At 39.5% G+C, this 21,552-nt stretch overlaps 7 protein-coding genes across 7 annotated transcripts; 3 read left to right on the top strand and 4 right to left on the bottom strand.

The window, feature by feature from the left end:
• Positions 1–140: 140 nt before the first annotated feature.
• On the bottom strand, positions 141–2,838 carry BDF20DRAFT_862388 (FAD dependent oxidoreductase-domain-containing protein). Its single transcript, XM_053080607.1, has 6 exons — positions 2,365–2,838; positions 1,978–2,158; positions 1,737–1,900; positions 1,489–1,664; positions 1,102–1,405; positions 141–988 (listed from the first exon to the last, which is right to left on the bottom strand). Exons 1-6 carry the CDS (start codon positions 2,708–2,710, stop codon positions 264–266), a joined length of 1,896 nt encoding a protein of 631 aa, XP_052936870.1. The 5' UTR covers positions 2,711–2,838; the 3' UTR covers positions 141–263.
• A 3,053-nt stretch (positions 2,839–5,891) lies between these two features.
• On the top strand, positions 5,892–8,058 carry BDF20DRAFT_862383 (signal peptide peptidase-domain-containing protein). Its single transcript, XM_053080606.1, has 3 exons — positions 5,892–6,529; positions 6,663–7,034; positions 7,126–8,058. The coding sequence occupies exons 1-3, from the start codon at positions 5,941–5,943 to the stop codon at positions 7,845–7,847; spliced, it is 1,683 nt and encodes a 560-aa protein (XP_052936869.1). The 5' UTR covers positions 5,892–5,940; the 3' UTR covers positions 7,848–8,058.
• On the top strand, positions 7,765–10,471 carry BDF20DRAFT_417475 (carboxyl transferase). Its single transcript, XM_053075404.1, has 9 exons — positions 7,765–7,827; positions 7,979–8,014; positions 8,118–8,240; positions 8,307–8,429; positions 8,501–9,277; positions 9,348–9,736; positions 9,827–9,997; positions 10,071–10,291; positions 10,383–10,471. Exons 3-8 carry the CDS (start codon positions 8,163–8,165, stop codon positions 10,162–10,164), a joined length of 1,632 nt encoding a protein of 543 aa, XP_052936868.1. The 5' UTR covers positions 7,765–7,827; positions 7,979–8,014; positions 8,118–8,162; the 3' UTR covers positions 10,165–10,291; positions 10,383–10,471.
• Positions 10,472–11,482: 1,011 nt separating this feature from the next.
• Positions 11,483–13,058, top strand: BDF20DRAFT_787688 (MBOAT, membrane-bound O-acyltransferase family-domain-containing protein; the record flags this gene model as incomplete). The annotated part of the gene is made up of 4 exons (XM_053076131.1): positions 11,483–11,838; positions 11,957–12,304; positions 12,395–12,616; positions 12,692–13,058. Coding segments are annotated over 4 exons (1,293 nt in total), but the record flags the coding sequence as incomplete, so codon positions are not given.
• A 269-nt stretch (positions 13,059–13,327) lies between these two features.
• BDF20DRAFT_817695 (rab-GTPase-TBC domain-containing protein) lies at positions 13,328–14,554 on the bottom strand (the record flags this gene model as incomplete). The annotated part of the gene is made up of 2 exons (XM_053077284.1): positions 13,328–13,576; positions 13,646–14,554. The coding sequence occupies 2 exons, from the start codon at positions 14,552–14,554 to the stop codon at positions 13,328–13,330; spliced, it is 1,158 nt and encodes a 385-aa protein (XP_052936866.1).
• A 1,918-nt stretch (positions 14,555–16,472) lies between these two features.
• Positions 16,473–17,076, bottom strand: BDF20DRAFT_834337 (Yqey-like protein-domain-containing protein; the record flags this gene model as incomplete). The annotated part of the gene is made up of 2 exons (XM_053078729.1): positions 16,473–16,921; positions 16,989–17,076. 2 exons carry the CDS (start codon positions 17,074–17,076, stop codon positions 16,473–16,475), a joined length of 537 nt encoding a protein of 178 aa, XP_052936865.1.
• An 883-nt stretch (positions 17,077–17,959) lies between these two features.
• On the bottom strand, positions 17,960–19,374 carry BDF20DRAFT_834336 (uncharacterized protein; the record flags this gene model as incomplete). Its single annotated transcript, XM_053078728.1, has 3 exons — positions 17,960–18,267; positions 18,350–18,937; positions 18,963–19,374. 3 exons carry the CDS (start codon positions 19,372–19,374, stop codon positions 17,960–17,962), a joined length of 1,308 nt encoding a protein of 435 aa, XP_052936864.1.
• Positions 19,375–21,552: the final 2,178 nt, after the last annotated feature.

Raw genomic sequence — 21,552 nt, 5'->3', positions numbered from 1 at the left:
GATACTCTAAAGGCTGCCCAAAATGAAAAGTCAATAATTTATACCATGCTGAATACAGAGCGCGGTAACCAAAGCTTTGAGAAGTATTTGAGAATCAGGGTTTGCACGCGATTGGGAACAGTGAAGAAAATCAAATTATGTACACAGAAGCATTTCTTTTTTTATGTATAAATCTTATGACGCACACTCTACATCTAATTTAAATGAACAAATTCTGCTTGCCTTATTTTTGCATTCTAATTTATTTGCATGCGTCGATAGACTTAGTTCTTTATGATATCATCCGATTTAATGTCTTCACCGGACGCAGGTTTCTTTTGGAGGGAAAGACCCATTGTCTTTAAGAATTCCTTCGCCTCTGAATATTCTTTCTCTTGTCTCACTTTATCCCAACCCAATTCTTCTGTCATGATATCAATGACTTTGGGAAGAGCACTCAAGGCGGCTTCTGCATTCAAGAAGGCCAATCGGGTACGACGAGCTAGCACATCAATGGCAGTACAAGCATATTCTTCACGGACTGCGTAACGCACTTCAGCCTCAATATAAGGATAGTTATGGGCGATGCGGTTACCGTAAGAGGGCCAGTTCATACCCGTCTTATCATCGATGGAACCCACAACCCAAGCACGATCGCCATAACTGTCAGCAAGATGTTTTGCGACCTCTGTATCCATACCAAAATCTTGGACAAGGCCAATGAACATGCTCTTGTGGAAGCCTTCGCTGCCGATCATAAGTGTATGTTTTGTAACACATGGCTTAGTGGGTTTGAGGTCGTATTCCTGAATGGCACGATCGACAGTTTCTTCGGCCATAGCACGATAGGTAGTCCATTTGCCACCAGCAATAGTCAACAACTTGTTTTCACTTACATTGATCATATGGTTACGAACCAAGGATTCTGTGTTCTTTGCGTGGGGATCACGCACAAGGGGACGAATACCTGACCAAGCAGCTAGCACATCGGAACGACGCACCTTGACATCTACAAAAAAACAAAAAAAAGGATAGGGCAAGTAAGTAATTAAAAAAAAAAAGGAAAAAAGGCTCACATCCGGTGATGAACGTTTCCTGCAGTTACCATAGTATATACTTTACCTTTACTCAAATAGCGTGAAACTTCATCCAAAATCCATTCAACTTCGTCCTCTTTAGGCACAGGGGTGGCAGTCACTTCGGTTGGGGAATCTGTAGTTCCTGCAATAGTGTTGCCTTGCCAAGGCAAGAAGAAAATCACACGTCCATCACTCGTAGCAGGGTCAAGTAAGCCCATATTTCGCGGGCTATAATAATTGGGCAAGATAACATGTACACCGGCAGAAGGGGCAACAATTTCCTTATTTTGAACGTCATCCATTTTACGTAAACCATCGGTAAATGGTCCGGTAGCATTAATGACACCCTAAAGTTAGAAAGTAAGCATTAAAAGGAATCAGTCAATTCGTCTAAAAAAGCATCTAGTTAATTCTATTTTTCTGTTGTTACCTTTGCCTTGACCTCCCATTCATCTCCTGAGAGGCAATCTCTTACTTTGGCACCCTTAATATGTCCATCTTTGTTTTTAATAAGATCGACAACTTCTACATGGTTAGCTACAGTAGCACCGTTTTGAGCTGCGGTAAGTGCTAGAGCCACGTTCATACGAGCGTCATTATGCTGACCTAAGGTTTATTTTTGGAAGACCGGCATGAGCTTTTCTATGAACTAATAACTTAGATCTGTTGAAAACTTACCATCGTAATATACAATTGCTCCAGCCAATTCATCTTCTTTCAGCATAGGGAAGACTTCCAAAGCCTTGGACCTTGTCAAATAATAACTACTTTCCAATGCTTCTCTACCAGCGAACAAATCGTACAACTTGCAACCAAACCAATAATAAGGTATCTGCCACCATCTTTAAAGGGGTCAAAAAAGGACAAAACTGTGTCAGACCCAGTGTTGGACGTTGAAAAAGATCTGAAGCCAACTTACTTGTACACTGGCAGCATAATCGGTAATTCACTTGCAAGATAAGGAGCATTTTTAATAAATATCTTTCTTTCATGTAGGGCTTCTACGACCAATTTATATTGTTCATAGTCCAACTCTGTAATTGCTTTCTGAAGATATCGAACACCACCGTGAACAAGTTTTGTGGAACGAGAAGAGGTTCCTATATAAAAATGTCAAAAACCCAACAATAGAAATCATATGTCATTACATTTTCCAAAACAAAAAATAGAAAAATAACTCCACACAAACACACACACTCTCTCTCCCTCCTCTCTGACTAAAATGAAACAGCCGAACTTGCGTCCCAGCTTATATCCGTTTTTTAAAGTGCAATTTATATGCCCCGGATTATCCCAGTTTGTTTACCTGCGGCAAAGTCATCTCTTTCAACTAAGGCAACTTTTAATCCTCGAGTGGCCGCATCAACAGCCACACCTGTTCCCGTCGCACCGCCACCCACAATAAGTAAATCATATTCTTCTTGGCTTTTTAGTTTGGTTAGTTCTTGTTCACGTGTGGGTGCGTGCCATGTAGGCTTTTTCAGTTGTTCGGCATAAACAATATTGTTCTTTAATCGAAATAGCTTTTGCTGTTGTAGATGTTCATTGTTGTTGTTGTTGTTATTATAGCAGTGAAGATATAATGCTGCTGTTGTCGTGGCTGTTGTACCACCTAATACCAGCTTTTGGGTTCGAGATAATCTGCTCCACATTTATATAGAATTGATTGAAAGAGTTGTTTGTAGCGTAAGGGTCCTTTTTCTTTAGTTGACTGAAAAATTAAGTGTCTGTTTTGAGAGAAAAAGAAAAGAAAATACAAAGATTTATTTTTTGTTTCGATTATGTGTGAAAGGGCCTTCAAAGAATTGTTTGTTGCTTTAAAAAAGCGGGGAATTTTTTTCTGTCATTTTTTTTTCAGCATCCGATCCCATTGTCTTCAGATCTATGTAACCCCGTATTATATATAATCTTTGATAATGCCCTACACTAACCACCTAAGAACATACTTGTTAAGCCGAGAAGTTTTAAGGCAATCTGTTGAAAGCATTAAAGATTTCTGCATGTAAAGACAATGAACTGAAATTAGCAATTCCTATAAGTTTAGTTTCTTCAGGGCTCTGATGAAGTAATCCTTTGTTCATCCTTCATGTTGCTGCTATTGACAGTGTTGCTGTTGACGGAGCTACAATACAATCTTCAATCTAAAATGAGTGAAAATATCATGGAGACTTAAAAAAATGAGTGCTAGTAATTCCACTGAAGGGTCTTAAGAAGGCTCTTTTCAGGATGGCTACCCTTTTTTTTTTTTTTTTTTTTTCTGTGGATGATGACAAGGCATCCTACTGGAAATGGCGTATCACCCTTGCCTTTAAATCTTTTCTGATTTGGTCCCAATCCTTTGATTCTTGTTAGTAATCAAAGACTTGCTAAACACTAGGATGATTCATTGATAAGAATCTATAAAGTATTTAATTTGTTGCTGTAAGTGAACTTGTTGAAAAAAAAGTTACAGTTTCACGGGCCTATAATCCTATTTGTGTGCAACCTACCTATGGGCTGCAAAGGATCACATTATGATATACGCATTATTGCGCTAGAGAAAGGATGACATTATCATTAGATGCACCAACAATAAATATTGTCTATATGCTTACATTTATTTGATTTAATGACTAGTATGAACTCAATGTAGAAATGTGGGGGGGGGAAATGTACTTAGCGCTGGCGCAGTTGCTGGACTCTCCAGTCATTTGTTTCTCTTGAAAACCAATGACATCGCCCGACAGTAGGATGATCATTTGAAAGTGTGGTGCACGCACACCTGCTTTTTTTATTCTTTTCAGTAATGTTGTTTGTAATATTTTGAAATAAAAAGTGCATATGGTAGTTATATACTCTTTCCAAGCGCCGAGAACCTTTTTAAGTTGCAAAGCCCTTTGAACAGTATGTTGAAACAGAAACTTCTCGTGCCTTCCTCCTTTATGAGTCATTTTAATAAAGATGCCCGTTCTATTTTCTACATTATTAAAAGTATTTAAGTTTGGAAATCACCAGGGACGGATGGATAGCTGACGTACTCAACCTTTTCAACTTTGTCAAGCATTATGTTTCTACAGCTAAATATGAGATATTATGAACTGCAGTACGCAAAAGTCGACGAATAATAGTAGGCTAATATTTTAAGATGTTCAGTCAACCTGTGAGTAGGAGTGCCAGGGTTGCATACAACTCCAGCGAGTAGAGGTTAGAAAACAGACGTTCAACGGTGATACAGAAGCAATGAGGGGATAGATTGCATGTTTACGAAAAGTAGATGTATGATTTGGAAGACTTATTTCTATTTAACATTTAGAATGATATGGTTTTCTAACACTAGCGCAATTTGAAGTTCTCTAATATTTACTTGTCTTTCTTGTTTAAGGCTGAATTAATGAGTCACCGCCGGTTCTGATTTGATACTGTGGCTACTATCTGATGGCCTAATAAACTCAATTTACAGTGTCTGCCTTGCTCAAAAGTCTTTTCCTGAAATTATTGTCTGTAACTATCTATTCATACAGAGACATTAATACATTAGATGACTTCATGTAGTAATATAAGATTACTCGTAATACTAGCAAGGAGCTACATAATTTCAACGATTTATGGTAAACCTATACAATCGGCGGCTCCTAACTTTACAGGATACATTGTAGAGCCCTTTGAATTTATCTAAAGATTTTATCATTTTGTGTTTTCTATGACAAAGATACCAAAATTACAAAAATCCCCTATAGATTACGATCTCATACAAAGGCAAGCTATTAAAGTGAAATTGTAGTCCAGTTGCTTTTCATCATTCTGAGATATTGCTTCGACATTTCTAATATTAATTGAACTTGCGCAACACCAGAAAAAACGTCAATGATGAATATCTACTGCATTTGTTAGTATTCCCGCAAGATATTTAACGAATTATGTTTTATCTATTACAATGCTCTACCGCTGTCAGATTTATGCTGTATGTATGAATTTCTAACATGGTAAGAAATACTAAGTATGAAAAAAGATGCCAGTTTTTTTCTAAAAGAAGGCGTACAGTACAGTCGTTGCGGGTAGTAATGATAAGACCTTAAACCTATCTTCCTGATGCTCCACTATTAACACTTCCTTGATAATTCTTTGAAGGAGTAACTAGCGTTTGATAAAAAAAGGGAAAAAGGTACAACGTTTTTATTTTCATATAAATCTGTTATAATACTATTGGATAACAAAGAACCTTTTTGACAACAAAAACAACGCGGATGAGATGCTTAGAACGCGCTAAATTTTGACAGCAAAACTCTATCGGTTCTTGACAACAAACAGGCATTTCCAAGATAGATTGTTGTCACAAAAAGGATATGGTGTCCCTTTCTTTGTTCGCCTAAACAAAGATAATTTGATAAAATCTGCAACAAGTAATTCAATAACCGCTATTTCAATGGAAAAAGCTGTCGTCAAGCGCAGAATTGCCAATTTTGGAAACTAAGAACAGTATAAATATTTGTCAAAAAACGCCCATAAAGCCAACCTAGGAGAAAAAATATCTCAATGTGCCATGTTGGTTGACACGGTCAATGATACATAATCAGCCTTACAATGATATGGTTAACACGTAAAACGCTTGGAGCATATATTTTTGGAGTAGCTAGCGATGAGATCATTTGTACATAGAAACACGTAAAGAAGTCGCGCTTTCCATTTGGAAAAATGTTCGGTGACAGAGAGAAAAGTCTATTGTAACGCAATGATGACGGAATTTAGGTAGCTAAAATTTCCGTATTTGGTATGCATACAAATTTAAAAAAAAAAAACTTGCATAAAACTCGCGTGCAAGAAATTCTCCTTTCCCCGCGTTTTCCTTCTCAATTTTTTTTATTTTTTTTTCCAAAAAAACACTAAACCATTGTAAAGCAGATTGATGCACAATATAACAGAAAGAGCGTATTATTTTATTGAACATCACTTAGGACTGGAATTTGCCTCTGTGGCGCTTTTGTCTCTGGCGTTGGCGCCTATTTTAGCAGGCTCTTATTGTTCAGTAAAGACATTAGAGAATCCATTTGAGAAAACTCCATCAGCAACAATACACCAGAAAGCAACTCACCCCAGAAGCAGTAGTAGTCAGTTACGAAGAAGTACAAGATCTCGCAGCGTCCATTATGAACACGATGAATCCTACTCTTCCTCCTCGTCGTCATCCGATGATTCAACTATTGTAGACGTATCAGAAAATGGTTACATACCAACCAAGGATGTCTCTAAAGTCATTACACTGAAAGACGCTTGGATATTTCCCCTTATCGCTTCAGCTTTTGTTTATGGCTTTGAAAACTTAATTGATGTAGTCGATCCAGAGTATATTAACCAAGGCATGAAGATTTTGACCTCAGCTTTATTCTGCACAGTTTTCTCTAGCACTACGGTGGCCTTGTTAAAAAACATTCTACCAGCTAATGTATACAACTATTTTGGCCGATTCAAGTTTAGTTATAGCACAAAGAGTAAAAGTAAGTACAGAAAAATTAGTTTGTTTTTTATTTTTTCCGTTCAATATGAAACATGGAGATTTTTTTGCTTGCTGTGGTTGAGTTGGTTTATTTATGCATTTTCGTCCTTTTTCCTGGTTTCTGATCATCGTAGGATTATGTCATTTGAATGTCACCGTTAGTTATCTTATTGTTTTGGCAGTCTCCGTCGGATTAGCAGCTGTCTACAGTTATAGTCAGCATTGGATACTTCGTAACGTCTTTGCCATGTGTGTAGCCGTATATGCCATTCGTTCCTTCACTTTGGAATCATTTGCCACTGGTTATTCTTTACTCATTGGTATGCTTGTCTACGATTTCTACTGGATTTTTGTCACAGATGCTTTATTCCAACTTTCCAATGCTCTCCGTGACGCCCCTACAAGCATCGTTTGGCCCAGAAATATCAACATGTATATCTTTGATACTTTGTTAAAGAAGGATCTTTACTTTACAATGTTTGGTTTAGGCGAGATCATCGTGCCCGGTAAATATTTCGCGAATCAAAATTATTACACAAGATCGAACACCATGACTTAAACTCCGACATTAACCCTTCATTATACGCACCCCCATAGGCATTTTCATTGCTTACTGTTTAAGATTTGACCGTTTGAATTCATTTGCCAAACAACAAAAGAACAACCACAAGCGCCATGTTCTTCCATATCCTATGCCATACTTTTTCACTTCACTTACGTCCTACATTATTGGCGCTGCTGCTTCTATTTATTCTGTACATTTTACCAAACAACCACAATCTGCCTTCCTGTTCGTCGCTCCCATCATGATCGGCTCTATCCTCCTATTGGCTACCATTCGCGGTGAGTTTGTTGAAATTTGGGATTATGCTTCTGTCTTGGATACTATCAGCCATTTTGGCGGTTATGCTGCTCATGATGACGGTAGGCAGTCTCGTCAATTCAAAGGTGCTCGTCGCAGAAGCCTTAGCAAAGAATACAATCGTCAAAGAAGCAGTCATCGTCGCAGCAGTGATGAAACATTAGTGGGGGTGGTAGACAATGTGATTGAAGAGACAAGCAAAACCGTTCAGCCTTATGTGGAGGACGCATACGAAGGCACCAAGCGCGTAGTGACGCCTTATGTAGATGAAGCTATCAAAAACACAAAGCGGGCTATCCACGATGCTGCAACCTTTGTTCAACAAGAAACAACAATTGAAGAAGACGTCGTTGAAGAACATGAAAAGCGTCGACGTGCTACCCGTAGCCGCGGACGTAGACCATCCAAGTCCGTCAGCACAAGTAGAAGAGGCAGAGGTACCAGTCGAGTGCGTTAAAACAAAAATCCAAAGCGATTTGTCATAAAGAAAGAAATATCTTCATCTCACTATCCCTTACTCGTATTTTTTAATAACACTTTTCATCCATTCCTTCCCGTTCTTATTTACTTGATATACTTATTCCTCAGATTCTTTTTTATTTGCTTCTAATTGTTTTCATAAATGTATGAATAAAACCACCCAAAAGAATGGTTAAAAATTGCAGGTATCTGACTTTGAATTTGATATTTTATACTTTGTGCAAACGATGGAACCCCCTTTCCCCAGCTTTTTTGACAGAAGGCAACAACAACAACTCATTGTGAACTGAAAATGGTCATCGCTCTACGATCAACAAGTTCTCTCTTCAAAAATAGCAGACTGTGTCTTAAAGGACAGTTTGTATTTCGAGTAATACCCTTTTGCCAGGAAATGTTTTGGATGTGGTATACTGTCTAACTGACTATAAGTGAATAGAACCACCTTTCTCGTCCATCTTCAACATGCTCAGCATCAGTAGCAGCAGCGGCCATTGAGGCGCAACGGCAAAAGAGTTTGTTGGGAGGAGGAGAAAAAAGGCAAGATGCTCAACATGCGAAAGTAGGTTGTTGTATCCGATAGATTGGATCTTACAAAATTGGAAGGCTTATCATTAACAGTAACTCTGATAGGGCAAATTGACAGCTCGAGAACGACTTCATCTATTACTTGACAAAGGATCTTTTCGTGAATATGACGCTTTCATAGAGCATCGTTGTACAGATTTTGATATGGATCGACATCAGTTTGTAGGTGACGGTGTCATTACCGGCCATGGGACAATTTATGGACGCCGTGTTTTTGTTTACAGCCAAGACTTTACAGTATTAGGAGGATCGTTGAGTCGAACCAACGCTAACAAAATATTAAAAGTGATGGACCAAGCCATGTTAGTGGGAGCACCTATTATTGGACTACAAGATTCTGGAGGAGCTCGCATTCAAGAGGGTATAGATTCTCTGGCAGGATATGGCGATCTATTTCGAAAAAATGTGATGGCATCAGGTGTCGTCCCACAGATCTCTGTCATCATGGGCCCCTGTGCAGGAGGAGCAGCGTATTCACCCGCTTTGACGGATTTCACTTTTATGGTTCAGGATACCTCTCATATGTTTGTGACAGGACCAGACGTAGTCAAAACGGTGATGAATGAACAAGTAACACAGGAAGAGTTGGGAGGAGCGAGAACACACACAAGAAAATCCGGAGTAGCACATCGATCGTTTGCCAACGATCTGGAAGCATTGCAAGGATTGAGAGAATTTTTACCCTATTTACCTTCATCCAACAAACACTCTGTACCCCCGTTAAAATGTCAAGATCCTGTCGATCGTCAAGATGATGCATTAAATACCATTATACCCCCCAATCCCAGTATGGCTTATGATATGAAGGAGGTATTAGAAAGGGTAAACGAAGCATAGTTCAAAAATTTATAGCTTTAGCAAAGTCATCTAAAAACGCGTATTTTTTCCATAGATTATGGATACTCATTCTTTCTATGAAATATCACCCGATTATGCGAAAAATATCTTGACAGGCTTTGCAAGACTAAATGGAAATTCCGTAGGAGTGGTTGCTAATCAACCACTCGTTTCGTCTGGGTCATTGGATATAGATGCATCAACGAAAGCGGCACGTTTTGTGAGATTCTGTGATGCATTTAATTTGCCTCTCATTACGTTGGTGGATGTTCCTGGATTTATGCCAGGAACAGCACAAGAACAAGCGGGTATCATTCGTCACGGCGCCAAGTTGTTGTACGCTTTTTGTGAAGCAACTGTTCCAAAATTAACCGTCATAACACGAAAGGCTTATGGAGGCGCATATATTGTCATGAGCTCTCAACATTTGCAAGGCGACTACAAGTAAAGTAGATACTAAAGACTTGAGTTTCAAAAAAAAAGATAACTGTTAGGGACAGAAAGGGGCCGTTGATTAACCGCAATTGATTATAGCGTGGCGTGGCCTTCTGCTGAGATTGCAGTGATGGGTGCGTCAGGTGCAGTAGAAGTCATTTTCAGAAATCATTCTGATAAAGCATTGAAAAGGAAAGAATACAGAGAGAAATTTGCCTCCCCGCTTTTTGCGGCCAAGAAAGGTTATTTGGAGGATATTATCACACCCAGGTAACCACTATATACCCATATTTTATATATCCTGCCATACTGATGACAGACTCCTTTCATTTCTCGCTTTCAGTGAGACCAGGACACGGCTAATTGAACAGTTAGAAGTTCTACAGAGCAAAAGCCTATCACTTCCGTGGAAAAAGCATGGAAATATACCTCTTTAGCTAACCCTATTGTACTTGAACGTTTACCTTAAACTTCGGCATTTAAGGCTACACAGATCAAAGTGCCTGAAAGACGAACAATGGATGCAAGAAGTGCTTTCAATGGTGGATGTCGTCCCTCTTCATGGTAATTTCCGTTACATAACAATTTCGAGAAGTGAATGATAAAGGCCACAATACTATTCAAACAGCTCTCTATATAATTTTCAATGATGAAGGATTAGCAAAGTTTTAAGTCTATACCCTAAATATTTACAACACTTGAAGTGCTGCTTTTCTCCATTAGTCAAGCACAACAGCCAAGTATGTTAAATGCAGGTACTACGGTATTGTTGTATCATTGGTTTGATCCGTTGAACTGTTATAAAGCATCTCCTCGTCTTACTTGTAAAGTGTCTATCGCCAATATATTTGTTCGAGCGGAAAAGCAAACTTGAAGCTTGGGATGGTACAGCATTCTTCTTTCTCTTCTCAACTTTTTTCAAGTTATTGACCCCATTCTCATCTGTTGACATTAGTAAGATTGGCAAAGAAATGGACGAGCTGGGAGAAAAATTGCAAGTGATGTTATTCAAGGTCATCTCTGAGTCACTAAGCCCGATCTTTCAAAGTTAAGTCATCTCGAGCGGTCCCGTCGATAGAAAAGGTTCCTCGTCTTGGATTTCGCTATGACTATCAAGGTTAATCTGCCGAGGAAGCAATACGGCGCTTTTACTGCTGAATCAATGTCCAGCCTTTCTCATCACAAAAATTCCAACTTTCGGAATATGAAACCCACATTTGGTAGCATCATTTATGCTGCAACTTTGTGGCATCCTGTCTAGAACTTAAATTGCCCAAAAATAGGACGCATCTTTTTGATAGGCCAAAGGAGAATATTTTTACGGCCCATTGAGCATGAACTCAACCATTAAAAAAACATTGCTGTAAAGTTACGCTCCTTACTTTTCTTTATTGTTATTCATCAGATCCCTTTGTCTCTCTCTTTTTTCTCATTTACTGCTTATTTTCAGAACTACAGTATATTCTGTTGATTTTATTATCCCTTAGTGTACCTTTCTCATCAAATTGAAACAGAGAATTAAAGAGACTTTACTGCTAGAAAATCAGATACATGACACAGCAACAGCCGTTTTTTACAAGAACGGCAACAGAGCCAGCACTATCCGACAGAGCAAAAGAAAAAGCTGCCTCCGCATTAGACATCAGGACAGCAACCACAGCGGCTCCCACCATGAAAAGTCGTAGTGCCAGCACAAGCTCTCTTTATCCACCGGCGCCTTTAAAGTTCAAACTAGTGAAGCAAAGGCCTCTTCTATTCAAAGCAAGAATGACACAGTTTGACCTTTCCAACACGGATAGTTCCAACGGTACGTTTCGAGGTTTCTATACGCTTTTTTGGATTGCTATGGGCCTCTACGTTATCCAAACGGTCGTACGATGTTATGAACAAGAAGGCATACTATTAAGTCTGGGCTTTTTTCGGCTATTTTCAAAGGACGGGTTTACCCTCTTGATTTCGGACATGATTATGGTTTCCATGACAACGTTTAGTGTTTTGTTTTCCAAATTATTCGTATGGAATGTTTTGCCATATGAAACGGTAGGATACATTGTCCAACACACATGTCAGGCATTTTTCTTATTTGGGAATATTTATTGGACAATTTGGAGGTAAATATGATAAAGATGTTACAACAACAATCCGCATAAACCGTCAGGCCGGAAAATTTTACATGTTACAGCATGGACAACATCATATTGAAAAAAAAGGTTATATTGCCTTATGTAGGGAATGGCCTTGGGTTCAGTCTGGCTTTTTTACGATGCACACCATAGTAATGATGATGAAGATGCATTCGTATACAGTCCTGAACGGAGATTTATCAGTCAAATACAGACGGTTAAAGCATTTAAAGAGAGAGTTACCCAAGCTCGTAGCAGCAAGTAACAACAATAGCAATGTTACTGCAGAACAAGAAGATACAATCCAAGACATGGAAGCAGAGATATCTTTTCTAGAAGGAGAGATGGTGCATGGAAAAGCTACGTTTCCCAACAATATTACCTTGACAAACTTTTTGGATTATTTACTCGTTCCAAGCCTGGTTTATTGGATGGAATACCCTAGAACAGAAAAGTAAGTGCTTGTTGTTACCCTTATCATATCAAATCAAAAGAGATATTAAAAATGTGTCCTCGTCTGTTGTTGTGTACTGGATTGTAACAGAATCCGTATTTGGTATGTCTTTGAAAAGACGACTGCAACACTGGGCTCCTTCTTGATGTTATATGTCACTACAGAGCGTTATATACTACCCAAATTATATGATCCGAGTATGTCAGAACCACGGGTGATATTGGAGCTCCTATTCCCTTTCATGATAAATTACTTGTTCATCTTTTATATAATCTTTGAATGCATTCTAAACGCATTTGCTGAACTTAGCAGGTACTGAAGAACACACCATTTGAAGCGTCAAACATTTCATTTAACCTTTCAATATTTTGACTATGTCTCCAATAGATTTGCGGATCGTAATTTCTATGATGATTGGTGGAACAGTGTCACTTACGATGAATTCGCTCGTAAGTGGAACAAACCAGTTCATCATTGGCTTCTACGACATGTCTATGCCCAATCGATCCAATCGTACAAACTCTCCAAGTTCAATGCCACCTTTGTTACTTTCTTATTATCGTCTATATTTCACGAGCTGGTGCTGATCATAACGAGTCGAAAGATTAGGCTGTATATGTTTGGTATCCAAATGCTTCAATTACCTATGATTGTCATCGGTCGAATGCCTCTTTTCAAAAAGCATTTCTGGTTGGGTAATTCTTTTTTCTGGTTGTGCATGTTTTTTGGACCACCCTTGCTAGGTATCTTGTATTGTCGCGAAGCATTTTGGGCTACGTGGGCGACGCCGCGCACTATGCCTATGCTCAATAATAACACGACAATGAGCGCTATTTCATCTTTTTAGGGTACAGTTACTGTTGTATCCTGCTGTTATAACCAAATATTTTATTTATTTTAGACTTGCTCTTTATCACAAACTTCTCCCTAAATAATTGTATCCTTCAAGAATAAAAACTGGCGGGGGGGTGTTCCCTCTCATCAATAGCAGATATTTGTGAGAAATAGCTCTTATCCTATAGTTTATGAAGAAGGGGTTGGATGAGGAGGTAATAGCTGTAACAGAATAGCAGGCACTTGTAATCTGCTAATGCGGTCTTGAATTTTTGATCGTTCCGCACTATTCCAAACGGATCTTATCTGCAACTGCTGTTGGAAGAGTGATTGCTTGCGTTGCATAGCTTTGACTTTCCTTTCGAATTGATAATACAGAACTTCGGCCCTCTCTAACGTAGACTCTAGAGGTATATTACCGCTGAGATCATTGATATACTAATTTTTAAAAAGTAATCAATACGTCTCGTCTAGACTTTGTAGCTTTGAGTTCCATTTCTTTCTTACCTTTAACACTTCATCAAACTGATGCAAGTCTTCCAAAATCACCTTTCGATGAGCGTCCAATATCGCTATAGCAATAAACAACACCATCTTATCTGTCAGATAATCTGTCCATAATACCTCCCATAACTTAATGACATCTTCCCAGTCAAATTCACGTTTGAACCACACCAGTAGCCACCGAAAGCAACAGAAAAGATTTGAAGTTTCCGTTTCCTCTAGTCGCTGATACAATATGGGATCCATAAACTTGATCAAGCTATTTAGCAGTTTAAGCTGGCCATGCATACCGGACTGATCCATATAAAAGTTCGACTGCACTCTCTCCATAAACGCTTTGAACGCCCAGAATGCCATCGCCTCGTCTCCCATGGCAACAAAGAGGGGGGCCAATAAATCCGACATGCCTTGTACGTACCCCAGGTCCGCATTATAAAAGTTATAGCTCACCAAAATATCCTTCATGATCTCCAAATTGGGGTTGGTACCAACATTCATTTGTGGGTCTGGATTAGGCAACTCATCACCTACAAAGGCTTCCTGAGAACGATCTGTACGATGTACATCCTTATCAATACGGTGCTTCTCATCTTGAAACTCTCTTGATTCACGCACTTCAGGATGGTCGAACCATTTGGCTTTGATGGAATAAAAGTACATGTCCCTTTGGCTACGACGAATAGCTTCACGTTCGTTATAGTTGGAATCCCACGGATACAAACCGAGCAAAAATTTCCATGCTTCAATGCGAATATCATGGTCCAAACCGCCTTGAAAAATGAGTTGACGAATACGTTGCACGGGCACGGCTAATTTACCTTCATGATCAAAGAGGGTAACCCATTCTTCTGGAAACAACGGCGGACGGCGTGTATGCCTTGGTTGATTCAACGTGCCGAAAAGTTCCGGCATATCGCATAACAAACCATCTACATCATCTGCTAAATAATAGTCACCTTCAGACAACGAAGAAAACGAGGTTCTTTTCAAACTAGAGCTCCCACCATGATCGCCAGCGCTACTACCGCTACCGTATTGCAAAAGATAATAAGAGGCAGCTTGGTAGTCATTCACCGTACATCGAATCAAGCTATGCCTTTCGAGAGCCATTTGAAATGGTACGGGTAAAAGAAGAATAATGGGTCGGGCAATAGGATGGTACAATATTCCAGCTGCTGTTTCCTTTGTATACTGTTTTAGTTGTGACAATTTCTCTAGTATGGTCCAACGAGCTTCAGTTGAAGAAGGGTCGTTTGCAAGGTAGATGGAAGAATTAAATGCTTTATGCCCTGTTGTGAAGCTGTTGGCACTGCTGCTACGTTGCTGATTGGAAGACTCGATATTGTCTATCGTAGTGGAAGCTGCACCATCGTGCTCGGTAAAATGTCTTGGCAAGGGTGAAGAGGGTGCAGATGTGTTACTGGATGTAGACCTACTGTTTCCAGTTGAGTGCTCTATTGTCTTTGCTATAGTTTCTTCTTCATCACTGGCCTGGCACAAGAACATGAAAGGAATATCGTTCGACCTGTATCCCAGTCAGTATCAGTAACTTTCGATGAGCCAAAAAGCTTATTTGATTTTTCAGTCTCTACCTTTTCAACGGATGAAATGCACTAATAATATCTACAATGTTGTATCCCGGCCATGACTGTGCGTCCAATCTATAATCATTTTTACTGCTACTTCCATGGTGAACAGATGAATACCATAAAGGTTTGTGCACACTCCCATCTTTTGTTGTTATCACGATTGAACCCTGTTTATCACTGGACGGAGGGCAAAGATAAAGAGAATAGATGCTTTTGAACGACAAATTGAAAAGGACTTCTTCGTCTTGTGTGCTGCTTAAATCTAAGCTAACCTCTGGAAAATTTTGATCTACAGTGAGACTACCGTCTAACTCTACAAACGTAATAATGTCTTCAGAAGCTATTAAATCTTCAGGTATCCAAGCAATGAAAAGTTCAACATCCTCCTGGAAATTATAGAGAAAAGAGTGCATACGTTAAACTAAAAGTCATAAGCTATTTGCAAAAAGCAATGATAGCTGTACCATTGATGTGGAATAAAGGATTAGAAATCCATGTATTTGCTGGTGGTTACTATTTTGTGAATCTGGCCTAGCACAGCAGTTTGATTGCTCTTGCTCGGTTGAAGAAGTGTGCTGAACTTGTTTTAGATAGAACCCAGATTTTGAATAGATGAGTCTGACCTTCGTCGTTGAACAGGCGGTTGTTATCAAAGGAGAAGAAGGATTCGTTGATTCATATATAGCAGTTCTAGCTGTTGCTGTTGTTGTTTGTGATTGATTGTGAGACGGAAACGGATGGAAGGGATGGTTGGCGGTCGGATTACAAGAAGGATATACGGAAGGTATTGTTGGAGAAAACGTCGAGCTTACAGAAGAAGACCAACTTGGTTGGTGAGTCAGAGCTGAGCTATACATGGCCTATTTGATTGCCTCATAGGTAAGATAAGACAGATTATTTTCAAATAGAATAGTCAAACGATCATTCATATCTGTAACATACTCTTTGTTGTCTTTCTTGGAGTGCTAATCTTGAAGTTGGCTGATGTTGTTCACTCATCGCTGGTACAAGTTTGATCTGCTAACTACAAAAACAATAAAGGTAACAGAAGAAGAACAAGTCATTTATTTGATTATAAGCAAACTTTGATAAATGATGCTTAGCCGAAGGATTTCTTGTCATCCTTAGTAATTTTTTTTCGATTTTTTTACTTGGCAACCTGTTGCTAAAAAAATTCAGGAACCACTCAAATTCTTTGAAAGCTTACACTACACTTTCTTTAAATAAACAATGGTAAAAGTTTATTGTAACAACTTCTTTGCAATGTCACTAACAACCTTTCGATCAGCCCTCACTGCATCAAATTTCCAAGCCTTCATCACTTTACCCAAATCTCTTCCCGATGTAGCGCCCACCTCGTGAATGACTTCCTTCAACTCTTCTTCAATCTCTTCAGGTGACATTTGTTTTGGTAAATAGGACTGCAATAGTTTCAATTCATCACTTTCTTGCTTGGCTAATTCTGGTCGGCCACCTGACTCGTATTGTGAGATAGAATCTTGACGACGCTTGATGGCTTTTTGCAAAACAGATAGTAAGGCCTCTTCTTCACTGGAGCCTTCGGCAAAGTTGGCACTTTTCACGTGATAGGTGAAATCACTTAATAGGCCTTTTACGACATTGAGCTCGGTTTGTTTCTTTTCTTTCATAAAGGTTTTACGATCATCTTTGAGTCGAGTGATGAGCGATTCTAATAAAAGAAATCTAATTTGTATTGGTTTCCCTATGTCAACGATTTCCTGCTTTGCTTATCTTACCTGCGCCGACAGCACCACTGGTATAATATCTGTTCAAAAAAACTGGAACACGTTTAAGGCTTATTCTGGCAAGGAAAAAAGATGACATTTTAACGCAGAGACAGAAAAGAAGGCGATGTTAACAGACTGAGTTGCACGCATTATTATGCACATTTTTGACATGGGGAAGTGTGGCCCAAAAAAGGGTTGTTTGAACTGATTGTACCCCGCTTCCAAAAATTTTTAAAACAGTGTGTAGAAATTACATCATTTGGATGTACAGTGCCTCCACCCCCAATTTTCGCTTTCCACCAAAACTGATTTCGTTTTGGTCCCCGACCAATCTTCGTTTTGGTAAGAGCTCATTTTTCGCTTTTAAAATAAAGAGATCGACTGTAAAGTACGGTGAGACTGTTTGTCAGAGTTTTTAGATTGAAAGGTCAAGCAGGCTTTTTTGGGATTGCTTTTTTTTCAGTGGTGAAGTGGAATGGATGTCTCGACAAAGAAACCAGGTTGAAATAAGGCACTGTGCCCATCTGCAAGAATAGATCAATCGTTGATTTATCCGTTGCAATAGCAAAGTACTAAACGAGCTTGGAAGATACCGTTTTATTAAATGAGAATACCGTGTTATTATATAATGATTTGTCTTAGATCATAGTGATTGTGTCTCAGTTTTCTTTAAAGAGTGAATTAGTCAAAGCATTGATGTGGATACATCAAATCGTGATTTTTTTAGGGAATTCTTTGGGACCATCACCTTTGGACCGGTTGCCGGAGACGATAAACTCACCGGACAGAGCTGGTATCTTATGTAATAGTATGTAATTATTAACTTCCCGCCTTCAAGAACAGCGAAGGCACACTCTACATATTGGATTCTTTGAGAGTAGCAGTATACTAAAAGTAATTAATCACTGGTATTGATAGCTCAATACTTTATTAAAGCTCAAGGAATAATATTAGAGCCAAACTATACATAATACACGATACTACTTGTTTCTTGTTTTTCTACGCTTTGAGCAATCAAACAACAACATGTCCTCCCAGTCATGAAAACGCTTCAAACCTTTTTCGTCTTCCTTCAACCCGTCTAGCATCACCTTCGTATTTTTAACAAAGTCTTCATCTTCTGGTTCATTTTCTTCATGGTACCCGTTCTCATATTCTCCGTCACTGTTGGTGCTGTTGCTTATAAAACTAACTTCATTAAAGATATCATCAGCAAAGTTCAGCGTCTTGACCTCGTTTTTGTACTTTTCCTCCAGAATGAAGTTGAACTTGGCATAATTTAATTTCACTGTTCGTTTTAGAGAAAGGATGGCCAATAGGAGCTTAGAAAACTCAGGGTGAGTGACGTGACGAGATTGGGAAATTATAACTTCCTTTTTTGTAGATAAGCATTGTATCAGAAGGCAGTAGCCGAGATCCATAAATTGTAAACTTTGTGCTTTGCCATTGACAAGATATAGCTTCCAACTTTTCCGTGAGAACACTGCTGTCAACTTGTTTAGACCATAAGTAAAGTGCATGTTTTTTCAACATATTTCCCTTTCTAATATCAGCCTTCACGCCCTTTACAGACGGCTTTTCTTCTACTGTCAAAACATCGGTGTCATTATTCATATCACGTAAAATGAAGTCCAATCGTTGTAGTTTAACGTCTTTTTTAGCTTCCTTTAAAATCTTCGTAACCTGACTCACACATTCAGAGCGCTTGGTTTCAAGCTCTTCATCATCGAGGAAAGCCTTATCCCACACATTTGAATATACATGCAGCCGAAACCAGTCTTCACCATGAGTTCTATTAAGCAAAGCCTTTGTTGACCAAAGCTGAACACTCGCAGACAAAGCGCATCTGATGTATTTACAATTTGAAGATAGATTTTTCTTGGAGTACCATGTAGATAAAAGAGTCTCAAGTTCAGACGTGTTCTTGCAATTAGAAATTTCAACCAACATGTCCCTTTCTTCAAGAGTAACCAAAGGTTTTACTGCAATCCCAGCTTCGTCCTTCATCTTTTTTAAGTACTTGTTGAATCGTTTTGGAAGTTTTGCGTGTTAGAGGTTCAATATTCCATCTTTGCCATAATATGTGGCTGAATAACTTGATCCAACAGCCGTTCGATGGACTCTCGATGTCCCCTTCTCCTTGCGGAAAAAGTTGATCGAGGTTGCCCAGTTGAAGGCATATTAACTTTATCCTGAATCGGAAAGCAATATACAATACCCTTAGCTCCCTCAGACAGATCATCACAATCCGCCAGAGTTGTGTTGAGCCTTTCGCCAGAGTTTTTACGTCTTGCGAACGCTCTGTATGTAAAATAGTCTGCCAGACTTTCGTTTTTGTCAAGTAACTTGTAAAGTGTTTACTAATCGTGATCTCGTCTTCAACTAAATTAAGCATTTCAGTGGTGCATAAAGTAAAAAGTATTACTACGCGCGCGCAAAAGTCAAGAATTTATCAGTGTTTCTTTTGTCAATTCATCACTTTTTTGAATTGACCAATCAGATTTCAGCATTCTAACAACTCCTGAGCATCCATCCTTATCGATCTCAAATAGTTAAGTATTTAAATGTGAGAAAGGAAACATTAAGGTGAAGTAGTACACATGGTCTATATTTTCAGCAAGACAGCTAGCCTGTAACTTGCTGGGATAGAGACTCTCCACTTTGTAGAGTGATCTTAAGGGTAACCGAGGACTGAAGCCGTTGTAAAGCGTTGTCAGTAGACCAGGATCCGACATTAACGATCGTGTACCAGTGATATTTCCATAGAGTTTCCAATATGTTGCATACTAATTCTAGTGTATAGTTTTCTGTAAAAGCATTATCGTTTCGTAGTTTCAGATTGAGCAAAACATGCCATACGTCTTCAGGAGACCGTAAGACATGAGAGAGAGAGAGAGCTGAGACAAAGCAGCTGACCAAAAAGACCATTTCATAGGGCAGCCAACCACGAAGTGAAAGTCATCCTCAATGGAGGCTGGACATAATTTACATGTAGGCGAAGACCAAAGCCGAGGACAGAGACGATGTAAAGATGACTGAGTGCTTAGAGAATCACGTAACAACCGCCACCAACATGTAACGACTTTATGAGGCAAACGCAAAGATCAAAAAACTTTCCAAACCCTAGGATGACAAAAACCAGATGGGCAAAGATAAGGAATCTGTGGGATGCCAAGCGTAGCGGACGGACCTGCCAGCTTCTCTTTCAGGTAACGTTGTGACCAATACTGCCGTAAGATACGTGGAGTCAGTTTGATGAACGAGAGTGCCTTAGTAGCACTAATTTGGATCCTCCAGTGGTTGCATATAGGAGCCCAGTGGGATGCATCAATGGTAACTATTTGAAAGGACCGTTGAGAGGCACTCGTGAATCGCATGTGAGGCGGTGGGACATCCTGTAATAAATCTTGAGGCATGAACTTTTTGAATAGAGGGCGCCATTCAAAGGGAGGGTTATCGTGTTTTAGCAGCTTGAGTACGTCACCAGCCATATTTTGGTAAGGCGCGCCGCCTCGAAGAAAATTGGTGAATTGATTATAAGGGTAGGACCAAGAGATAACGTTCGCCACAGTATAACATAACGGGATTTGGTTAGTGTCATAGTAATCAGCGGATGTAGGTGGATTGGCAGACGCAAGAGCAAAACGTAAGGGTGTATCGGCTAACCAACGACCTGGCGAGCTCGAATGTCCCGGAAGAGCCGGAAGCTCTGTCAGGAGTCTGGTCAATATGGATAAAGTCGGAAGTTGTTTGAAAAGAGGTAGCAGTGTTCTAGAATACTGTAGCCATGGCAACAAGGAGCGATGACCTGTGCAGAGGTACACACAATAGCCTATTAAGGGTGTAACAAAGTCACTGGCGGTTTTTGGTCGAAGTATACGCTGAACAAAGATAAGCTGAAGGGCTAAATGTTGCTGATGGATGTCAATAATACCTAAGCCGCCAAGATGCTTGTGTAAACATATGGACCTTCAAGAAGGAGCTGGACGGAATGATAGAATAAACTTACAAACGACAGTACGGATGTCATTCAGCCAGTATCTTGGAACCGGAACTACTCGTAACAAATGCCAAATTTTGCTAAGAATTTGTGAATTAGCCACTAAGGACAAGCCTCGGACTGAAAGACCGCGCTCCTTCAACTTAGTGCAATGGAGCTTAATGACATGTGTGATACGATTAAGGTACGATTTCAATTGTTTGGGTGACGAGTAAAGTGGATAGCCCAAATAGCGAACTACCGAAGCACTATGTTTGGTGTGGTATTTGATGCCTTCCGATTGGGCAATGGTAACCCAGGAGGGGCAGCTTTCCCCAGACAGCGAGACAATATCGGTCTTCTTAATATTCACCTTTGCATTACTTGCTGCGCCATACAGTGTCAATAGATGCCCCAAAATAGGCCATTCTTCGGGAGAGGACAAGAAGACCTCCAAATCATCAGCATAACTAAGTAATTTGAATACAGGCGAGCAATGCCACTGAATAGGACTATCATCCTCCCCTGTTTCCGGGTGCTTAATAACGGGGGTTTTAGCAATGGAAAATTCCTTTGTTTTAAGAGGAAACAGCG

Source organism: Mycotypha africana (assembly GCF_025528875.1).
Source record: "Mycotypha africana strain NRRL 2978 chromosome Unknown BDF20scaffold_4, whole genome shotgun sequence".
Taxonomy (NCBI): domain Eukaryota; kingdom Fungi; phylum Mucoromycota; class Mucoromycetes; order Mucorales; family Mycotyphaceae; genus Mycotypha; species Mycotypha africana.
This window is presented reverse-complemented; position numbering and strand designations above follow the sequence as displayed.

Bases quoted from the DNA above. Each gene is read 5' to 3' on its own strand.
- BDF20DRAFT_862388 (XM_053080607.1), bottom strand. From the start codon at position 2,710: ATGTGGAGCAGATTATCTCGAACCCAAAAGCTGGTATTAGGTGGTACA. The intron at 1,901-1,977 runs GTAAGTTGGCTT...ACCCCTTTAAAG, and splicing joins ATTATGCTGCCAGTGTACAA to ATGGTGGCAGATACCTTATT. The intron at 1,406-1,488 runs GTAACAACAGAA...TTCTAACTTTAG, and splicing joins AATGGGAGGTCAAGGCAAAG to GGTGTCATTAATGCTACCGG.
- BDF20DRAFT_862383 (XM_053080606.1), top strand. From the start codon at position 5,941: ATGCACAATATAACAGAAAGAGCGTATTATTTTATTGAACATCACTTA. The intron at 6,530-6,662 runs GTAAGTACAGAA...TGATCATCGTAG, and splicing joins TTATAGCACAAAGAGTAAAA to GATTATGTCATTTGAATGTC. The intron at 7,035-7,125 runs GTAAATATTTCG...GCACCCCCATAG, and splicing joins AGGCGAGATCATCGTGCCCG to GCATTTTCATTGCTTACTGT.
- BDF20DRAFT_417475 (XM_053075404.1), top strand. From the start codon at position 8,163: ATGGTCATCGCTCTACGATCAACAAGTTCTCTCTTCAAAAATAGCAGA. The intron at 8,241-8,306 runs GTAATACCCTTT...ATAAGTGAATAG, and splicing joins AAGGACAGTTTGTATTTCGA to AACCACCTTTCTCGTCCATC. The intron at 8,430-8,500 runs GTAGGTTGTTGT...TAACTCTGATAG, and splicing joins AAGATGCTCAACATGCGAAA to GGCAAATTGACAGCTCGAGA.